The sequence below is a fragment of the Sciurus carolinensis genome, chromosome 15 (genome assembly GCF_902686445.1).
Source record: "Sciurus carolinensis chromosome 15, mSciCar1.2, whole genome shotgun sequence".
Taxonomy (NCBI): Eukaryota; Metazoa; Chordata; class Mammalia; order Rodentia; family Sciuridae; genus Sciurus; species Sciurus carolinensis.
The window spans coordinates 45,398,720-45,419,666 of NC_062227.1; the positions used below are offsets into that span (position 1 = coordinate 45,398,720).

Here is a 20,947-nt window from a genome sequence, read left to right on the forward strand (position 1 = left end):
ATGTGCAGGCTCCCCAATACACTGGTGGGTTTCAACTGCCACATTGTATTTACATTCAAACCCTAAAATATCTCCACTTGTTTTAGATATAACATGTCAAAAACAAAACTTCTGATTTTATCCTATCCCCCTCACCCCCAAATAGAATTTTTTTTTTGTTCTAGTGATTGAACCTAGGCATACTTAAGCACTGAACCACATCCCCAACTCTTTAAATTTTTTATTTTGAGACAGGGTCTTGCTAAGTTGCTTAGGGCCTCACTAAGTTGGTGAAGCTGTCCTTAAACTTGTGATCCTCCTGCCTAAGCCTCCTGAGTCGCTGGAATTGCAGGCGTGTGCCACTGCCTCCACCCAAACAGCTTTTTATTCAGTGTTCGCCATGTTGGTAAATGGTACCAGCACTTATTAATTTGCTCCAGCAAGAAGCTCAGGATTTTGGCTTTCTCTGGTGGATCCTTCCCCATCTCCTCAATCCCCCAGGCCTATGACTTTCCCTTCTTCCCTTGCCTTTTGCCCTGTATCTCCCTTCTCTTCTCTCCATTTCCTTCACTTCCACTGTTTTCCCAGCCACCTTCAGATTGAGTGATTCCAGCAATGGCGACTTCTTTTATCTCTCCATTTTTATCTGCACCCCACAGAGCTGGTCCTGCACACATCTGCTTACAGCTGTTCATTCCACAGCTTCTCATGAGTCAAGTCTACACTGAGCTGTGACCAGGAGCCTCCCCAGAGCCCTTGGCTTGCGTTCATTGGTACCTTGATTACTCAGACTCCTGTGGCAAGGTTTTTGCATCATTATGCTTCAGTCCCCAGGATGAAAACACGAACCAAAGCCACAAAGGTGACTCACTTGCTGTGCTTCTCTGTTTCCTGAGTTCCAACTGCTAGTTGGGTGATCCTCCTACCCACAGCCCTGAGTGCTCCCTGAGACCTTGTCTGTCTGGCTTACAGACACAGCATAGCACTGAGCACAGGAAAGAACTATTAACCTGAGTAAGTGAATAGATGAAGAATGATGGACAATAATAATCCTGAAACAGTGTTGATATTACTTTTCAAATGGGAAAAGGTACTTACAGACATAAATAAATATGTTCTAACGTTTTCAAATAAAAATTTTAAATGTATTTTTTGTTATTTGTTCATTGATAAGAAGGCAATCAAAATAATTCAAATATTTACCTACTTACCAGGTATCACTCTAAATTTAGCTCTTCATGAGAGAACCTTGCCTTTGTGTTTCTGCAGAACTTGGCAGAAGTCCTTGGCAGAAGTCATTGGTTGGTGAGCTATCCACTCTTATCCACTTAAAAAGAAATTGGGGCCATGATCTGGAAACTACCTAAACCAGTTTCAGGATATTGCTTAGGTTGGTGGTCACAAAGAGCATAACTTATTAAAGGTTTCTGAGGAAGTAAAATCTAATCACTTTCAAAGAATATATACTCACATTATTTAATCACCTGTATGTGTTGGATTTTTGAAAAAGTCCTTACACTTTGTCCTAAAACATTTATTAAAGTCCCTGTATTATATTTATTCTGAAGAGCCTAAATGGGTCTCTAGAAATGTAAATGGGATTGTTGGGGTTAGTCGACAGGACCTATTTTCTTCTGATATCATACAAATCAGTCTTTTGGTCTTTCTCTTAAGAAAATTGATCAGTGTTACTTGTATTTCTAAACTTTGTTACATCTCTGTAGGAAACTAATATATTTTATTTTATCTTATTTTAGTTTTAGTTTTCAAGTATTATAGTAAATTAAAAAGAATTATTCTATTTAGTTGTATATGATAGTAGAATGCATTTATACATTTTGATAAATCATACATAAATGGTGTATAATTTCTCATTTTTCTGATTGTACATATTGTGGGATCACATTGGTCATGCAGTCATATATGTATGTGAGGTAATAATGTCCGTTTCATTCTACCATCCTTCCTATCCCCAAACCCATGATAAAAGGTTTTATATTGTCATCCCTTGGGATTCATAAGGGATTGGTTTTAGGACCTCTGTGGAAGCCCAAATCTGTGGATGCTCAAGTTCCTTAAATAAAATGGCATAGTATTTGCATGTAACCTACATCTAGCCTCCTGTATACTTTGTTACCTCTCAGTTGCTAATAATGCCTAACACAATGTAAATGCTATGCAAATAGTTATACTGTACTGTTTAGGGAATAATGACAAGAAAAAAGTATGACATGTTCAGTACATATGTAATTTTTTTCTAATTATTTTTAATTCACAATTGTTTTAATTTGTGTATGTGGGACCTATGGATATGGAGGGCCTATTGCATATACTAAGGAATATACGTGAGGGTATGTATATTTTGAAGGGTAATGAAATGAATAACATGTCCTCGCTGTCCACTTTAGAACAGAGTATGAGTCTCCTACCTTGTCCATATGCAGTGGTTATTGTAGGGTACCATCGCCCATAAAAGCCTAAATGATCAAACCAGAGTTTTGTGTTGATTTTTGTTAAGAATTGCAAAAAAAAAAAAAAAAAAAAAAAAAAAAAAAAAAAAGAATTGCAAAGGGGACACGTGACACTGCTTGTTGGTGAGTTCTCTTTCTTAATTTCTTTTGTTTATAATCTAAATCTAGTTTCTTGTCTCTCTTGTGTTTAGAAGGAAACAAAAAATTTAAGAAAACCACAAGCTTCATGGCTGCCTAAGCAGCAGATATACCATTTGAGGCAGGAAACAGACCTAGCTGTCCTGCAGGTGACCAACTGAAACATGTTTTGTACCACTCTTGGACGGGGATGAATTTGAGTTGGGATGCTCGGGGGGCTTACAGTAAGCTTATTCTTGGAGGGAGCCAGGGCTCATTTCCGAGCCAGAAGTGGGCTGACCTGTGGGCATGGGACCAGTGCAATATGAAAGGCCTGGGCTTGCAGTTGCTTGAAATTCTTAATAATTCCACTTTTCAGTTCACGGTTTGTGAGTGGAGTAAGGTGGAAAATGTTCTTGTGTCTTGGAACCTCAATCCACTTGATTTCTCCTCCTGTTGCCTCCTCACTTCCCTAGGAGGGGAATCTCACTAACTGTTCCTTCATTCTCTGCTTGGTCTCCCCCTTCTTGCTTTTACCCAGCATCTGCTGCTGTCCTCTGTCCCCAGCAGGGAACTTGGGCTTTGGGAGAGTCTGGGTTAGGTGTGTCTGCTCCATGGCATCTCAGGGTTGGGCATCTGCTGGCCATCCCTGCCTTGAGCTGGGTGTGTCATGCTGTATTCACTGGGCAACTTGTGGGGCCAGGCTCTCACCTAGCGCCCATCCAGATACCTAGCACTCTGAGGGTGAAAATTGTCCTGCCCATCTGCCTTAGGCTGTGGTGGCAACTCTTGGGAAAGAGGTGATTGAATTAAAGTAACAACATGAAGTGTTGTATGTGCCTATGGGTCTGTGGGGCTTTCTGGTTTTGGCTAGTTTGCTAGTTTGATTTCTGCTGGGCTCCTTCCTGTCTCTGTTATCAGCTGGTAGGTCCTCTGTAGGTTTGAAGATCCAGGTTGGCTTCCCTCAGTGGTATAGTTCCAAGAGTAGCCAGAGAGGACAACCCAGTGAGCAAATGCCCTGCACACATCTGCTATGTCATGTTTACTACCACTCCACTGGACAAAACAGGACCCAGACCAGCCCAGGTTGCAAGAGTGGAAGAAGAACCTGCCCGTCAAGCTGCAAAATCACCTTGGGAGGGTATGGATACAGGGATGGGGGAGGCGGAGTGAATCAAATGACACAGGCAAGTGACGTTTATTTGCACTTTTCTTTAGACTTAGTTTTTCTTTTTAAAATTGGCATTTATTTTCCTACTTCTGAATTACTAGTGAAATTAGCCTTCATGTATATTTATAGAATGGGTCTGTACAAATCTATTTCAGAGTTACACAGAAATTTTATTGCCTAGACTTGGATCACTGTAGACCTGCTGCCAGAACCCAGATAATCATTAAACTGCCCCAGTAACACTCCACTTCACTGGCTTAAGGAAGGGAAAGAATATAGAAATCGAGACGTGACATCAGCCTTGTTTTAGATGTTTGGGGTTTTTCTGGGATGGTGAGCCAGCCTGCCTTTTTGAGTGCACTGTCTTTGTAGGAACAGTCAAAAGAACCCCAGAGGGACTTTGTGCAGCCTCTCTACAAGCAGCTGAGGGCTCTTTTATCTGTCTCTACAGAATGCGGGTCCATTATACGGTGTGTTTTGACCCTGGGGGGTGGCACAGAATTCAGCCTATCTGGAAGGCTCCTTATTGTGGATCTGGCACTGACTCCCTCCGGAGCAGCCCACCCTCTGCCAGAATCCTGGCCACAGGTTGACAGCCTGCAACCTGATCTGAAGTCTCCCTGCTGGGCCACTGTCACTAACCCTAAATTCCCTAATCGCCACCCTTCTATAATAGCCCTGTAATGCTATCTTCCCACATGGCTCCCTGCTTTGTCTTATGTCCTGAAGTGCCCGACAATGTCCTGGCCACCAAACCTACAGCCAAGAAAGAGTGCAGGAGACATGCTGCCAGGGGATCAGGGTTGACATGAAAATTGTCGGAGTCAGGAAATTCCAGGGTCCTTAAGTCATCCGGGAAGATATTTGACATGAGAGGCCAAGGGAAGGGATCAGGTTGCTCCCTGTAAGCAGGAATTGAGGTCAGGGATTGGGCTGGCAGGGAGGTTTCGGAGTCCTTCACTCTGTAAGGAAATCTGGATATTTCTGGCTAAATCTTTATGATAATGCCATTGGAATTAATCTTACTCACTACCCATTGTTTTGGAAGTTTATCACTAACAAGATTAAAGAATTCCTTTAGAGTATCTATCAATTTGTTTATTAAAATGATATCTGAATCACATGTACAAGCCTTGGGTTCAATCTCAGTACCACAAAAAAAAAAAAAAAAAAAAAAAAAGGTATCTGAAGCTGACCCTTGTCATCCCCCAAATATCTAGGGGATTTTAGTGTTTCAGTGTGTTAGTCCAATCAAGAAAGCACTTTATTCTCTCTTCTTGGCTCATGTGATGGTTTAAAGATTAATCTCACGTGTCTGGGTACAAGGATAAGGCAGGGCCTGCATTGTGGAATGGCTTGGACAGTGTGGGTTGACTTGTTTGGCATCCTCACAGTTCACCTGTGCTGTTAGGATCCCCTTTGGACACACACACATCCCATTTCCCTAAGGGCAGCTGATGTCTGAGTTTTTTTCCTTTTTCCCACATGTACTTCCTGGGGAACTCAGAGACCTATAATGTCATCTTTTCTTTTTCATTTGAGGGATTCACTAGCACAGATAGGGAAGGACTTGCCCACCCATTTATTAGGGAATTGGGATGGTGACATCTAGCTCAGGAAGTAATGGCAGTCTTCCTCTTAGAAGGGGGACTTGGGCAGTTATATGGAGGATATTTGGGTCCCTGATAATTACAGTAGCAGGAATATAACTGAGGAAGAATTTCCACACATTTTGACAGTTGATTGAGATATCATTTTATTCGATTCTGTGTTTTATTTGTATGTCATACTTACTTGATGAAACCGTCTCTTTGAGGAAAGGAAGTGATTATGTGTTCCTTGGTACCCTGCCTGTGTCTGGTATATAATTTGGTCAGAATAGGGCTGTGGAAATGGTGGTGGTTGATGATGCCCAGGATGTAAGGAGAAGAATGGTGAGAGTGGGCAGTTGGGCTAAGTGTGAGGGGGTCCTGTATCAGAAGGCTGGGGAGATTGTGTGGCTTCCTGTTATAATTTGGGGATAGCCTGGAGCACATTGAGGTAGATGCCTGGCAGGCCAGGAGGTGTCCAGGAAGATGGGACAGTCACTTTTGGCTGATGGGAATAAAATCAGGAAGTGCAGGATGGAGATGATATGCTAAATAGCCCCTGATGCCATTACGGACAGGACTATATCTATGGCCATTAGTGCACTCCCACCTCTGCCCCAGCTGAGGGGAGGGGCACAGGGCTTAAGTGTGGTTGGTAGGGACTGAGATCCTAGGCCAGGGAATCTTAGCCTTTTTATCCCCATTGCTGTCTCCACTGAGTGACCAGGGAGGGGTACAAGAAATATGCCCTGACCCTGTCCTGGGTGGCTTCTGAACATTGGCTATTAAGTCCTCAGGAATTTTTAGAATCAATTGTTAAACACAGCCATTATTAGAAAAATTAAATAATAGAAACTTATACTTGAGTAAATTATATTAAAAATGAAGGTAGTAAGTATTCAAAACACATCACTTTGTAATCATTTGAGTGCTACTTTTGCTCTTGAGATTGGGTACTTCTCATGTAGGTGTGGTTGTGCATCGGTGACTTCCTGTTGGTACTTGAGACAGGCCATGGTGGGAGCATTTACCCATGTCCATGGACACACTCTGCCTCTCTCGGCTTCAGAGCTGCACTTCCTCTTGTTCTTGGTTCTCTCCCTGGGTTGAGTGTGGACCACAACCTCAGTATGACTCAGACCCTTTTGAGGAGACGCAAAGACTCTTGATCCAAAAACTCCTTTCTCTGGACTCAGACGTTTCCAGGGGTGGAGGGAAAATAAATTGTTATGGCTTAAAGGGCTTTCATTATGCCATCTGCTAGGCTGCTGATTATATGTGGGATTAAACATAAGCAAAAGTGTTGACACTGCCAACAGAACTAAGTAAGCTTTATTAGTTAACACCAGCAGTGGAAGTTCAAAGAAAGAACAAGCTGCCAATGACTACAACTATCCTCATGGTTGTGTGTTAACAGGTTCAGTTTCTAATGGAATTTTCCATCTAGGGATGATAAATTCTTACTTCAGTCCACTGGTGACCCTTGGCTAAGGAGGTGTCTTTGGCAGGAGACTTCCTGTTGGTGTTTCCATAGACCAGGGAGGGCATTCTCCTATATCTTTTTTTTTTTTTTTTTTTTGGTTACTGGGGATCTATTTTTTATTTTGAGACAGGTCTCATTAAGTTGCTGAAGGTCTTGCTAAGTGACTGAGGATGACCTTGAACTTGTGATCCTCCTGTCTCAGCCTCCTCAATCCCTGGGATTACAGGTGTGTGACACTGCACCCAGCTCCCCTGGGTCTTTTCCCCAAACCCTGGCTACACCTCTAACACCACAGTAAAGTGAGTTTGGCCATTTTGATTTCCCTATTTAAATGCCTTCATAGATCAGATGGTTCATCTATGAAGTGCTGCTCAGGAAGGCTGAAATTCACCAGAAGGCCTTTAGTTTATTATCAGAGAAATAAGACAAGTGAATAAAATAGTATTAAGCTTCAAATGATTTAACTAGGTATTTCTCACAGATAAAGGGCAAATTCCTTCCATTCTATTGAGGGTTGTCAGCATTAAGGAAGTGTGGGGTCTCTAACAAGGATTGTTACAGATACTAGTTCTGAATAAGCCGACGGTCTAGATTTTACATGTTGAGGATACTGAGCAAAGCTTTTCCATCATAAGAGACCAATTCCTTGTTTAAAATCTCACTTACAGTGGATTATAGGCATTTTATCTAGATGTTTTAAAGCAGCCATATATTTGTCTTCCATTTTCCCCAATCTCCTGTCATTTTGACTGACAGTCTTAACTCACCAACTAGATGAATAATAAAAGCCACCCTTATAACTGAGAAAACCAAAGGTGAAGTTATACATTTGGGTTTCTTCACAATGTTAATTTCATTCTTTTTTGTTAAAATTATTTTTCTATATTTTTAAGTGCAATCATTTTAAATGTAACAAAATCCCTTTTTCTGGTACTTGGAACTGAACCCAGGGCTGCTCTACCGCTGAGCTACATTCCCAGCCCTTTTTATTTTATTTGGAGACAGTGTCTCACCAAGTTGCCAAGGTTAGCCTTGAACTTGTGATCTTCCTGCCTCGGCCGCTGGAGTAGCTGGGATTACAGCCATACACCACTGTACCCAGCAACAACCTCATATTCTTAATAACTTAAGAATGAGCAAAGGCTCATTTCTTGATCTTGTCACAGCTCAGGACAGGTCAGTGGAGACTGGGCAGCTCCTCTCTTCCGTGCAGTGATGCAGGAACACAAGCTCCTTCCATTTGGGGCTCGTCATTTTCTGGGGTTTGGTGTCTTCCTCTTATTCCTCTGTATATATTTACAGGCAAGAGTAGAAAGTTGAACTGCGGTACAGGGGTGTTATGGCCAGGTCTCTTGGGGACTTTCTTCACTTTCACCCACAATTTGTTGATTGTATTCAGTCATGTGACCAAAGCTCATCTATAAGGCTGGGGCATGTAGCCTCTGTGCCCAGGAAGAAATGAGAATGGGGTTGGCAAACATTTGACCTTGCCTTGGTCATGCCAGAATACCAATGACATAACTGCATGTTGGAGTGTGATGATTTTTCAAGTCCCTTGAGAGTCTCGATCCATAGAGAAGATGCAGTGTGCAGTGACTGCATGACCTTGAATCCGGTTGCTAGTGTCGAAATCTCAGCTCCACCATTTACCAGATTGTGACCCTGGGTGAGCAACTTAATATCTATTTAGGCCTATGTTTCCTTATCTGTAAAATGGGTTTAACAATAGAGCAAAGAGTTCTTGGGAGAATCAAATGATTTTCTATGCCTACGTGTTTAGAAGGGTTCCCAGAAGATAATTAATGTGTTGGTTAAACAAAACAAAACAAAACAAAACAAATTAGACTAGCAACAAAGAGACCTAATTTCCTCCTGTGCATGTTGTACTTTGAATACACTGCCATTTAGATGAAACTGGTTTCTTTGAGTTCAACTGCAAAAATGTTTATTGGACAACTATTATTTGTAATGTGCCAGGTGTGACCACAGAATCTAAGTAGGCCTCTCACTGAGTCAAAAGAAACAGCACGTATTCCCTGCCAAATCTACCTTTTAAACTTGGTGACTCTTAATCCATGTTTACACCAGTATCTTGATCTTGGTTCCTTTGAGCAAATTCATGGCTTCCTCTGGGACCTTCTGAGTGGAAAGTGGCAGAGGCCTAGTGCCCAGAGAGCTGCTTCTCCTGCCTTATCTGTCTTTTGGACCCTGTTAATACTAGTCCTTTAACAGACGTCTTATCTGTCCACTTGGTACCCAGTTTGTTCCTGATCTATTTGCACTAATGGATTACCTCTTCTAGTTATGCCACACAGTTCAGAATGATGCTTGGTTTTTCTTTTTTATTTTCTTTTAAAATTTTTAGTTATACATGACTGTAGAATATATTTTGGCAGAATATACATACAAAAAGTATAATTTATTCTATTAGGTTCCTACTCTTGTGGTTGTACATGATGTGGAGTTATTCTGGTCATGTGTACAAATCCAAGGCTAGGAAAGTTTTGACCAATTAATTCTACTGTCTTTCCTATTCGCTTCCCCCTCCCTCCCTTTTATCTAATCCAATCTATTTCTATTATCCTTCTCCCCAACTCCCTTGTTTTGGGTTAGCATCCACAAATCAGAGAGAACATTTGACCTCTGGTGTTTTGGGATTGGTTTATTCCACTTAGCATGATATTCTCCAACTCCATCCATTTATCTGAAAATGCCATAATTTCATTCTTATTTATGACTGAGTTATATTCCATTGTGTATATATACCACATTTTCTTTATCCATTTCAGGACACCTTGATTGTTTCCATAGCTTGGCTATTGTGAGTTGAGCTGCTATAAACATGGATGTGGCTGTGTCACTGTAGTATCCTGTTTTTAAGTCTAGACGGAGGAGTGGAATAACTGGGTCAAATGGTGGTTCCATTCTAAGTGTTCTGAGGAATCTCCACTCTGCTTTCCATAGAGGTTGCACCAATTTGCAGTTCCACCAGCAATGTATGAGTACCTTTTTCCCCACATCCTTACTAACGTTTATTGTTACTTGTACTCTTTATAATTGCCATTCTGACTAGAGTGAAATGGAATCTCGGTGTAGTTTTAAATTGCATTTATCTGATTGCTAGAGATGTCAAACATTTTTTGATGCTTGTTTTTTAAAAACACTTGCTGGTTAGGGTGGCTTCTGCACATGAAGCCCCCACTGAAGGAGCAGACTGGGCTTAACTTGCTCTTTCTCTCACAGTTGGACGACTGTACGCTGCAGCTCTCCCACAATGGCACCTACCTGGACCTGGAGGCCACACTGGCAGAGCAGCGGGATGAGTTGGAAGGTTTCCAGGATGACGCTGGGTAAGAGCAACTGTTGTTCCTACTGACTGCTCCCCACGTACCAGGAAATAGGGTGCATTGGTGGCTTAAAATACTCTGGAGAAATTAATGTAACCTCAAAAGGGCCGTGCAGGTGACTCAATGGTGACTGCGGACCCTTTTCCATTTTGAGGAAATTTTTCTGACAAAGTTACTCAGGGGTAGCCCACCCTAGGAAAATTTCTGGTATTTTAATTGAACACATGGTCTTTACCTTCCAAGTTACTTTTCCATCCAAATATCACAATTGAATCAATATCTTATACCTGGAATTCCAGCAGTTCAGGAGGCTGAGGCAGGAGGACCACAAGTTCAAAGCTAGCCTCAGCAACTTAGTGAGGCCCTAAGCAACTTAGCAAGACCTTGTCTCAAAATAAAAAATAAAAAGGACTGGGGATGTGGTTCAGTGCTTAAGTGCCCCTGGGTTCAATTTCCAGTACCAAGAAAAAAAAAAAAATCAATATCTTCCAGATTTTAATGGATTGACAACTGTTTTAAACATTGTTTACAATAATTTGCTGGCTATTTCATTTTTCTTGGCAGATGCCCTAGTAGATGGTTTTATGTGCTGTTATCATATTTTCAGCTCATTACAGTGAAGAAAATAATTATGTTCATAAACATCAAGTTGCTTTTAGCCTACATCTAGGTTGCTTAATACTTCTGATTATCATGAGTCAGAATGAAGCAATACTGACATAATAAATCAGAGGTGTGTACATACAGCAAAATCTCTGTTGAAATGTGCACATGGAGTCAGCCATTAGATTACTGAAATCACCTTCTGATGGGGCCCCTGCATCCTTTTTGATGTTCCTATTCATCTTCAACCAAGTATCTCTGATTTTATCACCTCCCTTAGAGACCTTTAGAGGCTCACTGATGCTTCCTAAGTAACGCTCAGCTGTCTTCATCTGGTATGCAGGAACCTCCCCGCCCCAAAAGTTGTTTGAAGATATATCTTACCCATTTAAAAATATAGTCAGATAAATACTGTCTGAGAGTCTTGATTTTTCATAAATAGCTCAAAGAATGGGGAAAAATTGGAGCCTTCTTAGTGTTGATTTCATGTAACTCTCTGACTCAGGTATAACCTGGTGGCCTCATGGGTTTCCCATTTAAATACTCTTCACAATTTATGGTCATTGTTCTTCTAATCATCCCTCTCTCCCACCAAAACTCCATGATGTCACAACTGTACCTTCTGAATCTCTAGCATCTAGCATCTTCTCAGCACTTTGAAGGTGTTGGGTGAATATTAGTGACCAGGTGAATGACCCAATACCTGAACCGATTCCTGAGTGGCATAGCCATGAGCACCAAGAAGACGACAGGCCATGACGGGATCCAGCAACGATCCTGAGAACACCCTTCTTGCTTCCTGTGTGAGGGCTCTAACAAAGTGTGTGGGAAAAGATGCTGGGAACCACCATCGGCCCATCCACCACTCTGGCAAGAAGGGTGTCCCTCAGAGGACCTTTCTGGCCTCCCCAGTCACACCAGAGTCTACTCCCTATCATTTAAAAAGTTAACACCATAGACTGACAGATTCGGAGAAATTACATCTCAATAGTTTTTAACAAGTATCTGGCAATGACATCCCTTTATGTAAGATGTCAGGGTGCAGGCTGGATGACAGCCTAATTGGATGACTTCATGGCTCACTGATCAAACAGACCCCAGGAGTGTTATGAGTTGATCATTGTCAACTTGAAAAATGTTTCAAGTGGTGTTAGGTTTGAAGACCTTGTCCTGTTGGATTTTGTTTTCTTTTTACCAAAACTTGAATGATTTAGAGATGGCAGCTCAGGGGGAAAAGTGTTGATATATCAGATGGCAGTATAAGAATAAAGGGTGAAGAAGGAAGTAACCTTTATGGAGCATGTGCTATGCCAAGCACTATTCTAGGCACATTATTTACAGTGTCTTTCTTTAATAGTTAATTTTCATAATAGTCATGTAATTGTATTTGATTGCATCTATTTTTTCATCCCAGACACCTGAGAGTCAGGAGTTAAATTACATGTCCAGAGTGGCAGAACCAGGAGGTGGTGAGCCAGGTCTTAACACAGATGTGATCAGTTCCCAGGTCTGTTGCCCACTGCCACCCCAGTGCTTCTGGATACCAGCACTTCAGGGTCTACTCAGCCTGTGCTTTGCACCTTTGGTGATGGGTGTCTGGTTTACACCAGAACATCAGTCCTGGTCTTCAACACCACTTCCAGTGGAAACAACATGCAGCCATACTGCAGGGTGGCTCCAGGGAAGACACCTTTGTCACCATCATCCATCAGTGACACTACAGCTTTCACTGCGACACTAGCATCTGGTGGCTGGGTGCTCTTCCACAGCTGCTCCCAAAGAGCCAGGGGATCCCATGGCAAGCTCACCAGGGATCATGGTGCCTGCTTTCTAATTTTGTTCCCTTCTGAATCCTCACCTGGCCATGAGTCCAATAAATAGGTAGAGCCTAGATATCTTTTTTTTTTTTTTTTTTTTTTTTTTTTTTTTTTTTTTTTTTTGCACTTTAATAGTGAGAGATGCTGGGAAAATGAATTACAGCATGATGAGCAGGGGGGACTCAAGACATGGGGAACTGCAAACAGGGGAAACTGACCCCCAAGATGTTGGGTAGCTACACTTTGGACACGAAGTCACCCCAGAGGGAGGTTTTATATCTTTAAAATGGTCTTCATTGATAGTGACCCACTCCTTGTCCTTTGGGACATGCTCAAGATGACACCCCCTTATGGTCTCAAAGAGTATGAAGGAGCCACCTCCTCTGATCTCCTGGTGGAGGGCCTTACCTGTTCCTGGCCCAGGTTGCAGAAGACCTGCCAGGATGGAGCTGTTCTGGCATTTCCAGGTTACCTGCCATCCCCAGGTTAGCTACCACCATTGAGTACTGGAAGTACATGGCGAATCTCTGGGCACTGGCCCGCAATCAGTTGCAGACTGAGCCCTGCCCACATGGGTAAGCAGGGTAACTGGGCTAGTTGCAGTGTCACTTGCCCTGAGAGTTCTTCTTCGGTCCTCTCCCAGATGTGTGGCATTTGGCCAAGTCTGTGGCTGAGAACTCATGTATCCCATGATTGGGAGTTAAAATTATTCCCTCGTTAAGATTTGCCCTTTTGAGGTAAGAAAGTGGCAAAAGAAAGTATTAGTTTGGCCCTTAATTTCTTTGTGTAAATTATAGGATAATATCTGCTAATATTGGGACCATCTAATGAATATGGATGAAGATTGTGGTATTTTTCATATGGTGTGTTCTGAGTGAGTTTCCTTGCTGGAGGGATTTGTTTCTTTGTTGTTGTCTACTACCCTGCTTTTTTGTGCCAAGATTAAAAATTAACTTATCTGTTTAGAGTTATCACTCAGGTTATCAGAGAAGAGAGAAAGACCTTCAAAAGTGGAAGGACAAAGCAATTATTATGCAAAAAAAAAAAAAAAAAAAAGAAAAGAAAAGAAAAAAGCAGCAAGGTCTGTTTATTGCTTTCCAAGGCCAGGGAAATTAGCAAGCAAAGCACGATGCATGAAACAGAAGCCTTGAAGCCTCTAGATTATTCCTGACCCTGCCACTGTGTGACCTTGTGCAAGTCACTTTACTTCTGATGGTTTACAAAATGAGGACATTTATAAAATTTATTTATACAATGAGGACAATGTTTCTCAATCCCATTTCCCTCCCTGTGTGAGCAGGGTTTCTGGTACCCCTGTTGGGTGTTGCACAATGGTTAGGGACATGGGCTTTGTGTTTAGCCTCATGGCAAAACACACCTCTCTGAACCTCACCTCTCTGAACCTCAGTTTCCCTATAATACTATCATGCCACTGCCTCCTGGGATTGTTTTGAGGTAAAGCATGATGAGGTACCTAAGATATTAAGTTAGTTCCTGGCATTCAACACACACACTCAAAAATCATAGCCATTGACATAATTATAGTCAAAATTTGGGAACAAGGTACACTGAAATGGGGATTGCTGGATTTTAGGCCCTTTCAGACCTAGAAGAGCCTGCATAGATCAAGTAGGCTGAAATTTTGATTTCTTTGTAGCTAAGAAAACAGAACCTTCTCACAGGGTTGAGCTTGTCAGAGGCCCCACCAATTTTCCCATTACCCCCAGTCCTACCAGCACCTTGGGAGGAAACTAGTGCCAGTCAAGGTTCAAGGGAACCACCATGGAGAAGGTGGGCTTTTAGGGGTACCCCAGGGAAGATAGCAGTTTGGGTGGCAGTAGGTAAGGGCATGAGAAGACATTTTTTTAGGGACAGTGTGAGGACAGTGTGGCTGTTGGATGTTGTACGCATTCCTAGGTAACTTGGGGTGCTCACCTTTTCCCTGGTGTGGCTCTCTCCAGACCTGTGCCAAGGGTCAGCTTACAAGATGCAGCTGCTCACTGGTTGCGCGACATTGTTCTCCTCTCCTCTGCTGAGGGGCTGACAATCCTCTCCCTGTGGCCCACATGTTTCTGTGGGGTGGGGTGGGGGACCTGGCAGTGTGAGGCTAGTGGCTCAGAAACCTTGAATGGATGGGTGCTTGGCCAGGACTGTGAGGAAGCCCACCTGGGTGGCTCCCTCTGGCTTTGTGGGTCAGTCAAGAGGGGTGCAGGCATCTGGGGCTCCTCTGAGTTGCCTCTTAGACAACTAGCTTCTCAGCCCATAGCCCCCGAGCCAAGGATCCACGTGTGGGGTCCACCAAATGCTGTTTGTGGGTGAGTGGGTGAGAAGGCATTTCAGGGTCTTTATCAGATGCACACAGAGGTCTTTGCCTCTCGATTGTCAAGTTTGAAGGAATAAGAATTGTTTTCCTCTTGTTAGGGCCTAATGTAAAAGTTACCCTCATCCAGTCACGTGTTTGCCTGTGGGGCTATCGCCTACGGGACTGTTGGAATGGGAAATCACCATTTCACCTAAGTCCCAAACTTGGTGAATCAGAAAGACCAAACCCAAGCAAGCAGCCAATGAAACCCCCAAGTTAAAAAAAAAAAAAATTGGTGGGGTGTGGAAGGAAGAAATGAAGAACCACACCTCCCCTTGCTTCTTTAGACAGTTAGCTTCAGCTGAGAGCAGGCCTGCAGCTGAGGAGCTTGTGGAATCAGGGATGAGGGGCACGAGGGGTTTGCTGCACTCACTCCCTGTGCACAGCCCAACTCAAGGTGCAGACCACCCACACCTGCCCCATGGCCCTGGGGGAGAAGCTGGTTGCTCAGAGGACAGGGACTGTTGGGGTGAGTTCAGTACTAGAGCTAGGTCAACTGCCCCTGAATACTCTGAAAGAAGCTGCTTAGAAATGCTAATCTCTAGTTTCTGGGCTTTAGGAGGTTTGAAGGGGGGCCTGGGAATCTTGTTTTTCAAAAAAACTGTCCCAGGTGGTCTGATATTTGGTTAGGGACCTAGAGCAATGGTTCTCAGTCTTGGAGAATATTGCAACCAACTGAGGAGTTTTAAAAACTTCCCCTTCCATGCTCAGTCTTGGGCTCATAAAATTAGAACTGGGATGGTGGGCTCAGGCAGTGTCAGTTTTAAAAGCCACCCCAGGTGAGTCCTACTTGCAGCCTCCACTGAGCCTTGAACGGACTGCAGGTTGCTGGAAAGAGTGGATGTACTCCCGTGCTGGATGCCCAGTGGGATCAGAGGGGCTGGCAGTACCTTCATGATGCCAAATTGCAGGACAGGACAAGGAAGGCAGCAGGTAAGTGTGTGGGCCTGAGCTGGGCTGCAGGATGTGGACTGGAGTCTGCAGAAGACAAACTACATGCAAATGGGGGGCCCTCTCAGATCCCCTCAAGTAGGGGTCTGGTGAGGGGGATGGAAGGAGGAAGATGGGTGGAAAGGACTTGGAGCAGGTTGGTCAGGTGTGGCCCACTGTGGGGACAAGAAGGGAGTGACTTAGTAGCCCTAAACCTGGTGGCTGAGAATTGGGACCTGGACGATTCATGGGAGGAGAGGGAAGCTGTGAATCTGGAACCTTGGTACCAGCTTATGTAGAGAGATAAATAAATGGGCACATGACATCAGGTGGATAGTGTATGGAAAGGCAGAAGTAGCAAAGTTATCACTGGGCACAATTTGGGGAGGGGGAGGTATTTATACATATTAATCCGAGGTTGTGGCAAGTCACAATCAAGGAATAAGCTGGTTCATGAGAAATGTTGGCCTGGGACACAGGTGAGAAGCATCAAGGACCAGAGGGGCTAGGAGAGATCCCTTGGAGGGAGGGTGCTGTGCAGTTTGGTAAGCCTCGTCCTTGAGGGATAGGCAAGAGGGTGAGATGACGAGGATCTTCTGGTAAGGGTCAGAGTTAGCTGTTGCTTGGGTGGCAACATTTGGATGACCAAGTACTATATTTCAGTAAAAAGTTGGGTTTAGCTGCATGTAACTAACAACCCACACAGTAGCTTACTCTGTGTATGAATGTATGTGTACACTATGGATTGAATCCAGGGGTGCTGAACCATTGAGCCACCCACATCCCCAGCCACTTTTCATTTGAGACAGGGCCTTGCTGAGTTGCTTAGGGCCTCATTAAGTTGCTGAGGTGGACCTTAAATTGCAATCCTCCTGAGTCACTGGGATTATAGGCATGTGCCACTGAGCCTGGCTACCATTTGTATATTTTTGTCATGGAAAAAAAAATGGATATTAAGAAAATGAAAAGGTAAGTTTCAGATGGGAAGAAAATATGTATAAAGCACATATTAAAGGATGAAGTCTTAAAACTCAATAAGAAAACACAACACCCAAATATAAAGTAAGTAAAAGACTTGATACCTCCCCAAAGAAGACATTTGGGTGGCTTAAGGAAAGATGCTCAATATCATGTAATTAAAACGGTGAGCTTCCCATTCACCTTAGATTAGCTGAAATCCCAAGCATACCACCAAATGCTGGTGAGTGTGTGGAACAGCAGACACTTCCTCATTGCTGGTGGGAATGCAAAATGGTGCAGCCATTTTGGAAGATGGTCTGATTGTTTCCTACACTGTAATAGAGACTGACCGTCTGAGTCAGTGGTCGTGCTCCCAGGTATTTTACCCAAATGAACTGAAAACTTGCATCCTCACAAAAACATGTACATGAATGTTTATGGCAGTTTTCCTCATCATTGCCCCAACTTGGAAGCAACCAAGGAAGCAACCGAGATGTTATTTAATAGATGAACAAACTGCTATATATCCATACAATGACTGTTATTCAGTGATTTAAAAAAAAATGAGCTATCATTAAAAAAATGAGCTATCAGATAGAAAAGACAGGAAACAAACCCATTTTGTGAAGTCTGTGAAAATTACGGTGTCTGATTCCAAACATGGCATCCTGAAAAAGGCAAAACTATGGCTACAGTAAAGAACTCAGTAGTTGCCAGAGGACAGGGGTGGGGGCTGGGCATGAGGGGGTGGGTCGATGGAGCACAGGGACTTTAGGGTGATCTGACTACTGTTATGTTGGCTACAGGATGTGCTTTTGTGAAAACCATTAGAACCGGTCAACATAAACTGAATCCTGAAGTAAACCATGGACTGAATAATAATTGGCATACCTGTTGTAACAAATGTAACTACTCAAGATGTTAATAGGCAGGATGGTGTGGGGTGGAGCCAGGAGGGTATCTTGAAACACCGTACTCTGCAGTTTTTCTGTAAACCCAAAATTGTTCTAAGAAAATAGTGGATAAATAGGCTGATTCAAGAACAATATGTTGATTACGTGGTGTTCCTAGGAACTCTAGCTCATTTTATCCTCTGGGTCTGGCTTTAATCTTTCATGCTTTATCATATTTACAACATGTCTCCTCCTTCTCCAGCATCTGTATTGGCGAGGGCACAGACTTCTCTCACAAAGAAATCCGAAAATATGACAGTTAAAATAAGTTTAGGACTGGGGAAATAGCTCAGTGGTAGAGTGCTTGCCTAGCATGGGGGAGGCTCTGGGTTTGATCCTCAGTGCCACATAAAAATAAATGTTAAATTCTTGGGGGAAAATTTTTTTTTGCCCAAGAGCCCAAATTTAGTTTTCTTTCTTTCTTTCTATTTTTTTTTTTTGGGGGGGGGGGATTGGTAAATTAGGTATTGCATCCTCAAAATGAAGATCCCATTTCTGGGTTCAGGGTGGCTGCCTTCATTCTTAACATCTCATCTGAATCTTAGCCCATTAAGGAAAAGAACAAAGGGTGTGTATCCACATTTCTGTCGACATAAACTTCTCACATGATGTTAGCCAAACTTGGGCTCAGGGTCATACCATGAATTGTGGACTTGTGTTCAGTTCACTTTCTCTATTGCTATGGATATTGGGTGACAGTGGTCCCTGCCTCAAAGGGGAAGGGTGAAGAGAGATCTCTTACCTATCCTTGATACTGTGTATACTCTGCACACATTATTTTTCTAGAATATGACCTTTAGACAGCACTGTCATCTGGGGATAGAATCCTAGTGATTAAATACTGGTGCTTCCTGGGTCTAATCCCCCTTTTAAAGAGCATTCCAAAAGCTCCACCAGCAACTTCCACCAATAACTCACTGATGAGAGATTACACTCCATTTATGTACGATCTATCAGATGTATAAATGCATTCTACTGTCATGTACAACAATGACACTGAGAACCGTGCTGCATGGAAGATGTACATTGTTACCCCAAACAAAATAATGCTCTTTTTATAAGACAGAGGAGGAAAATGGGTATGGGATAGGTAACCAGCAGTGCCTGCCTATGCAAGGGGAGAGAGGCTCTTGCAGAGTGAGCAGTTGAGGACACCAAGCCACAAAGTCAGGTGGTGAGAGGAGTTGGGCAAAGATGGGGTGTGGCACGCAGGTGATTTAGGATGTCACTGGTGTAGAGGAGCTGAGAATGGTGGTAGAGGTAGTGGGATTGCCTGGAAACTGTCAATGTGTCAAATAAGGGCTTCTCCCCTTTTAGGGAAGAGCCAGGTGTGGAAGGCAAGGAAAAAGAGATGGTCTGGACATGGGGGGAATCTAAAAGCATGCTTAGAAATGAACAAAATGGGTCTTAGACCTAAATGTAAGAGCTAAAACTATCAAATTCTTAGAAGAAAACAGGAGTAAGTCTCATGACCTCAGGTTAGGCAATAGTCTTTTAGACACGACACCAAGAGCACAGAGGATAAAAGAAAATACAAATTGTACTTCATCAAAATGAAAAAGATTTTTCACCTCAAAAGACATCATTGAGAGTGAAAAGTTCAGCTTCAGAATGAAAAGTATTTGTAAGTCATTTCTGATACGGGACTTGAATCCAGAATGTAGAATTTTTGCAATTCAACAATAAACCAATTAAAGGGACGAAGGATCTGGATAGACATTTCTTCAAGTAAAAATACAAGTGGCCAACAAGCCCTCAGATGCTCAACACTGTAAGTCGTTAGGGAAATACAGATCAAACCCATGATGAGATACTAGGATCAAAATGACAGTAATGTGTTGACCCTGGACTCCTTTTATGTTACTGGTGGGAATATAGAGTAGTACAATTACTTTGGAAAATAGTGTGACAGTTTCTTAAAATGTTAAACATAGAAATATCATATAGCCCTGCAATTTTATCTCTAGAGATGAAACATTTGCCTAGGTAAATTTTTTTTTTTTGTTACTGGGGATTGGACCAGGGGTGCTTAACCACTGAGCCACATCCTGGCCCCACCTCTCTCCTTAAGTTTTATTTAGAGGCAGGGTCTCATTGAGTTGCTTAGGGCCTCACTAAGTTGACGAGGCTGAGTTTGAACTTGCCATCCTCCTGCCTCAGCCTCCTGAGCCAGTGGAATTACAAGTGTGCATTACTGTGCCTGGCTTGCCTAGGTAAAAATTTGTACTGTTATGTTAACCCTGAAGTGGAAGCAACTCATCCTTCAATTGAGGAATAGCTAAACCAAATGTTGCCTAAATAGATGATAGAATATTATTTGGCAATAAGTGAAATATGAATACCCTTCCTGGGATGGATGAGCCTTGAAAACAGACCAAGTGAAAGAAACCAGGCACAAGTTGACATTGTATAAATTGTATGAACTGTCCAGAAAAGGCAAATGTGTAGAGACAAACTGGTGGTTGACTGGGATGGGTGTGGCAATAGGCAAAAACAGCAGATGGGTGTGAGGTTTCTTTTTGGGGCAGTGAAAAAAATTAGATTTTTCTGATGACTGTACAACTCTATCAATATACTGGTAATCAATTTTATGTTCTCTAACTTATATCTCATTAAAACTTACAAAGCTGTGGAGAACTGCTCATGTATGAGAGACTTTGGGTATGGGAAAAAGTTTCAGCTTTTGGGATGAGGAAATATGGCAGATGTAGGGACATTGAAAACATGGTGGAACCAGTCTTCTCCCCGAGAAGGCACCCAGGAGGCAGGGCTTTGGTTGTTCCCTCTGGTCATATGCAGGGGCTTCATGCTTATGTCACAGGACATAAGGGCACTTCCAAATGGATCCCTATGTATCTTGGGACTCTGTTCCTTACAGTTAGAGCAGGTGATTCCATCCTTGGAGACCAGTACACCCAAGGCTATGCACAGGAGGGACAAGAATCAGTAGGGTCCCTTGAAAAAGTTCAAGTGTTAAATCCCTGGAATTTTAATTGAGCAGGAAAGAGAAGCAATAACAAATGGATCATTGCTGTAGATTCTTGAATGGGCAACAAAAAAGGAGAGAAAAAGAAAAGATGGGAGAGGTGGAAGGAATGAGGAGGGGCAGACATGAAGAGAGCGAGAGGCTAGCCAGACATTAGGACAGGAATGGAAGGATGGAGG

General features: G+C 42.8%; 1 protein-coding gene across 1 annotated transcript in view; it reads left to right on the plus strand.

Annotated features, from left to right (window-relative positions):
• The window catches only part of Fhod3 (formin homology 2 domain containing 3), a 472,090-nt gene that overhangs the window by 47,899 nt on the left and 403,244 nt on the right, over positions 1-20,947 (plus strand). The window contains 1 exon segment of the mRNA XM_047526634.1: positions 10,054-10,160. Coding sequence (XP_047382590.1) covers positions 10,054-10,160 — 107 coding nt within the window.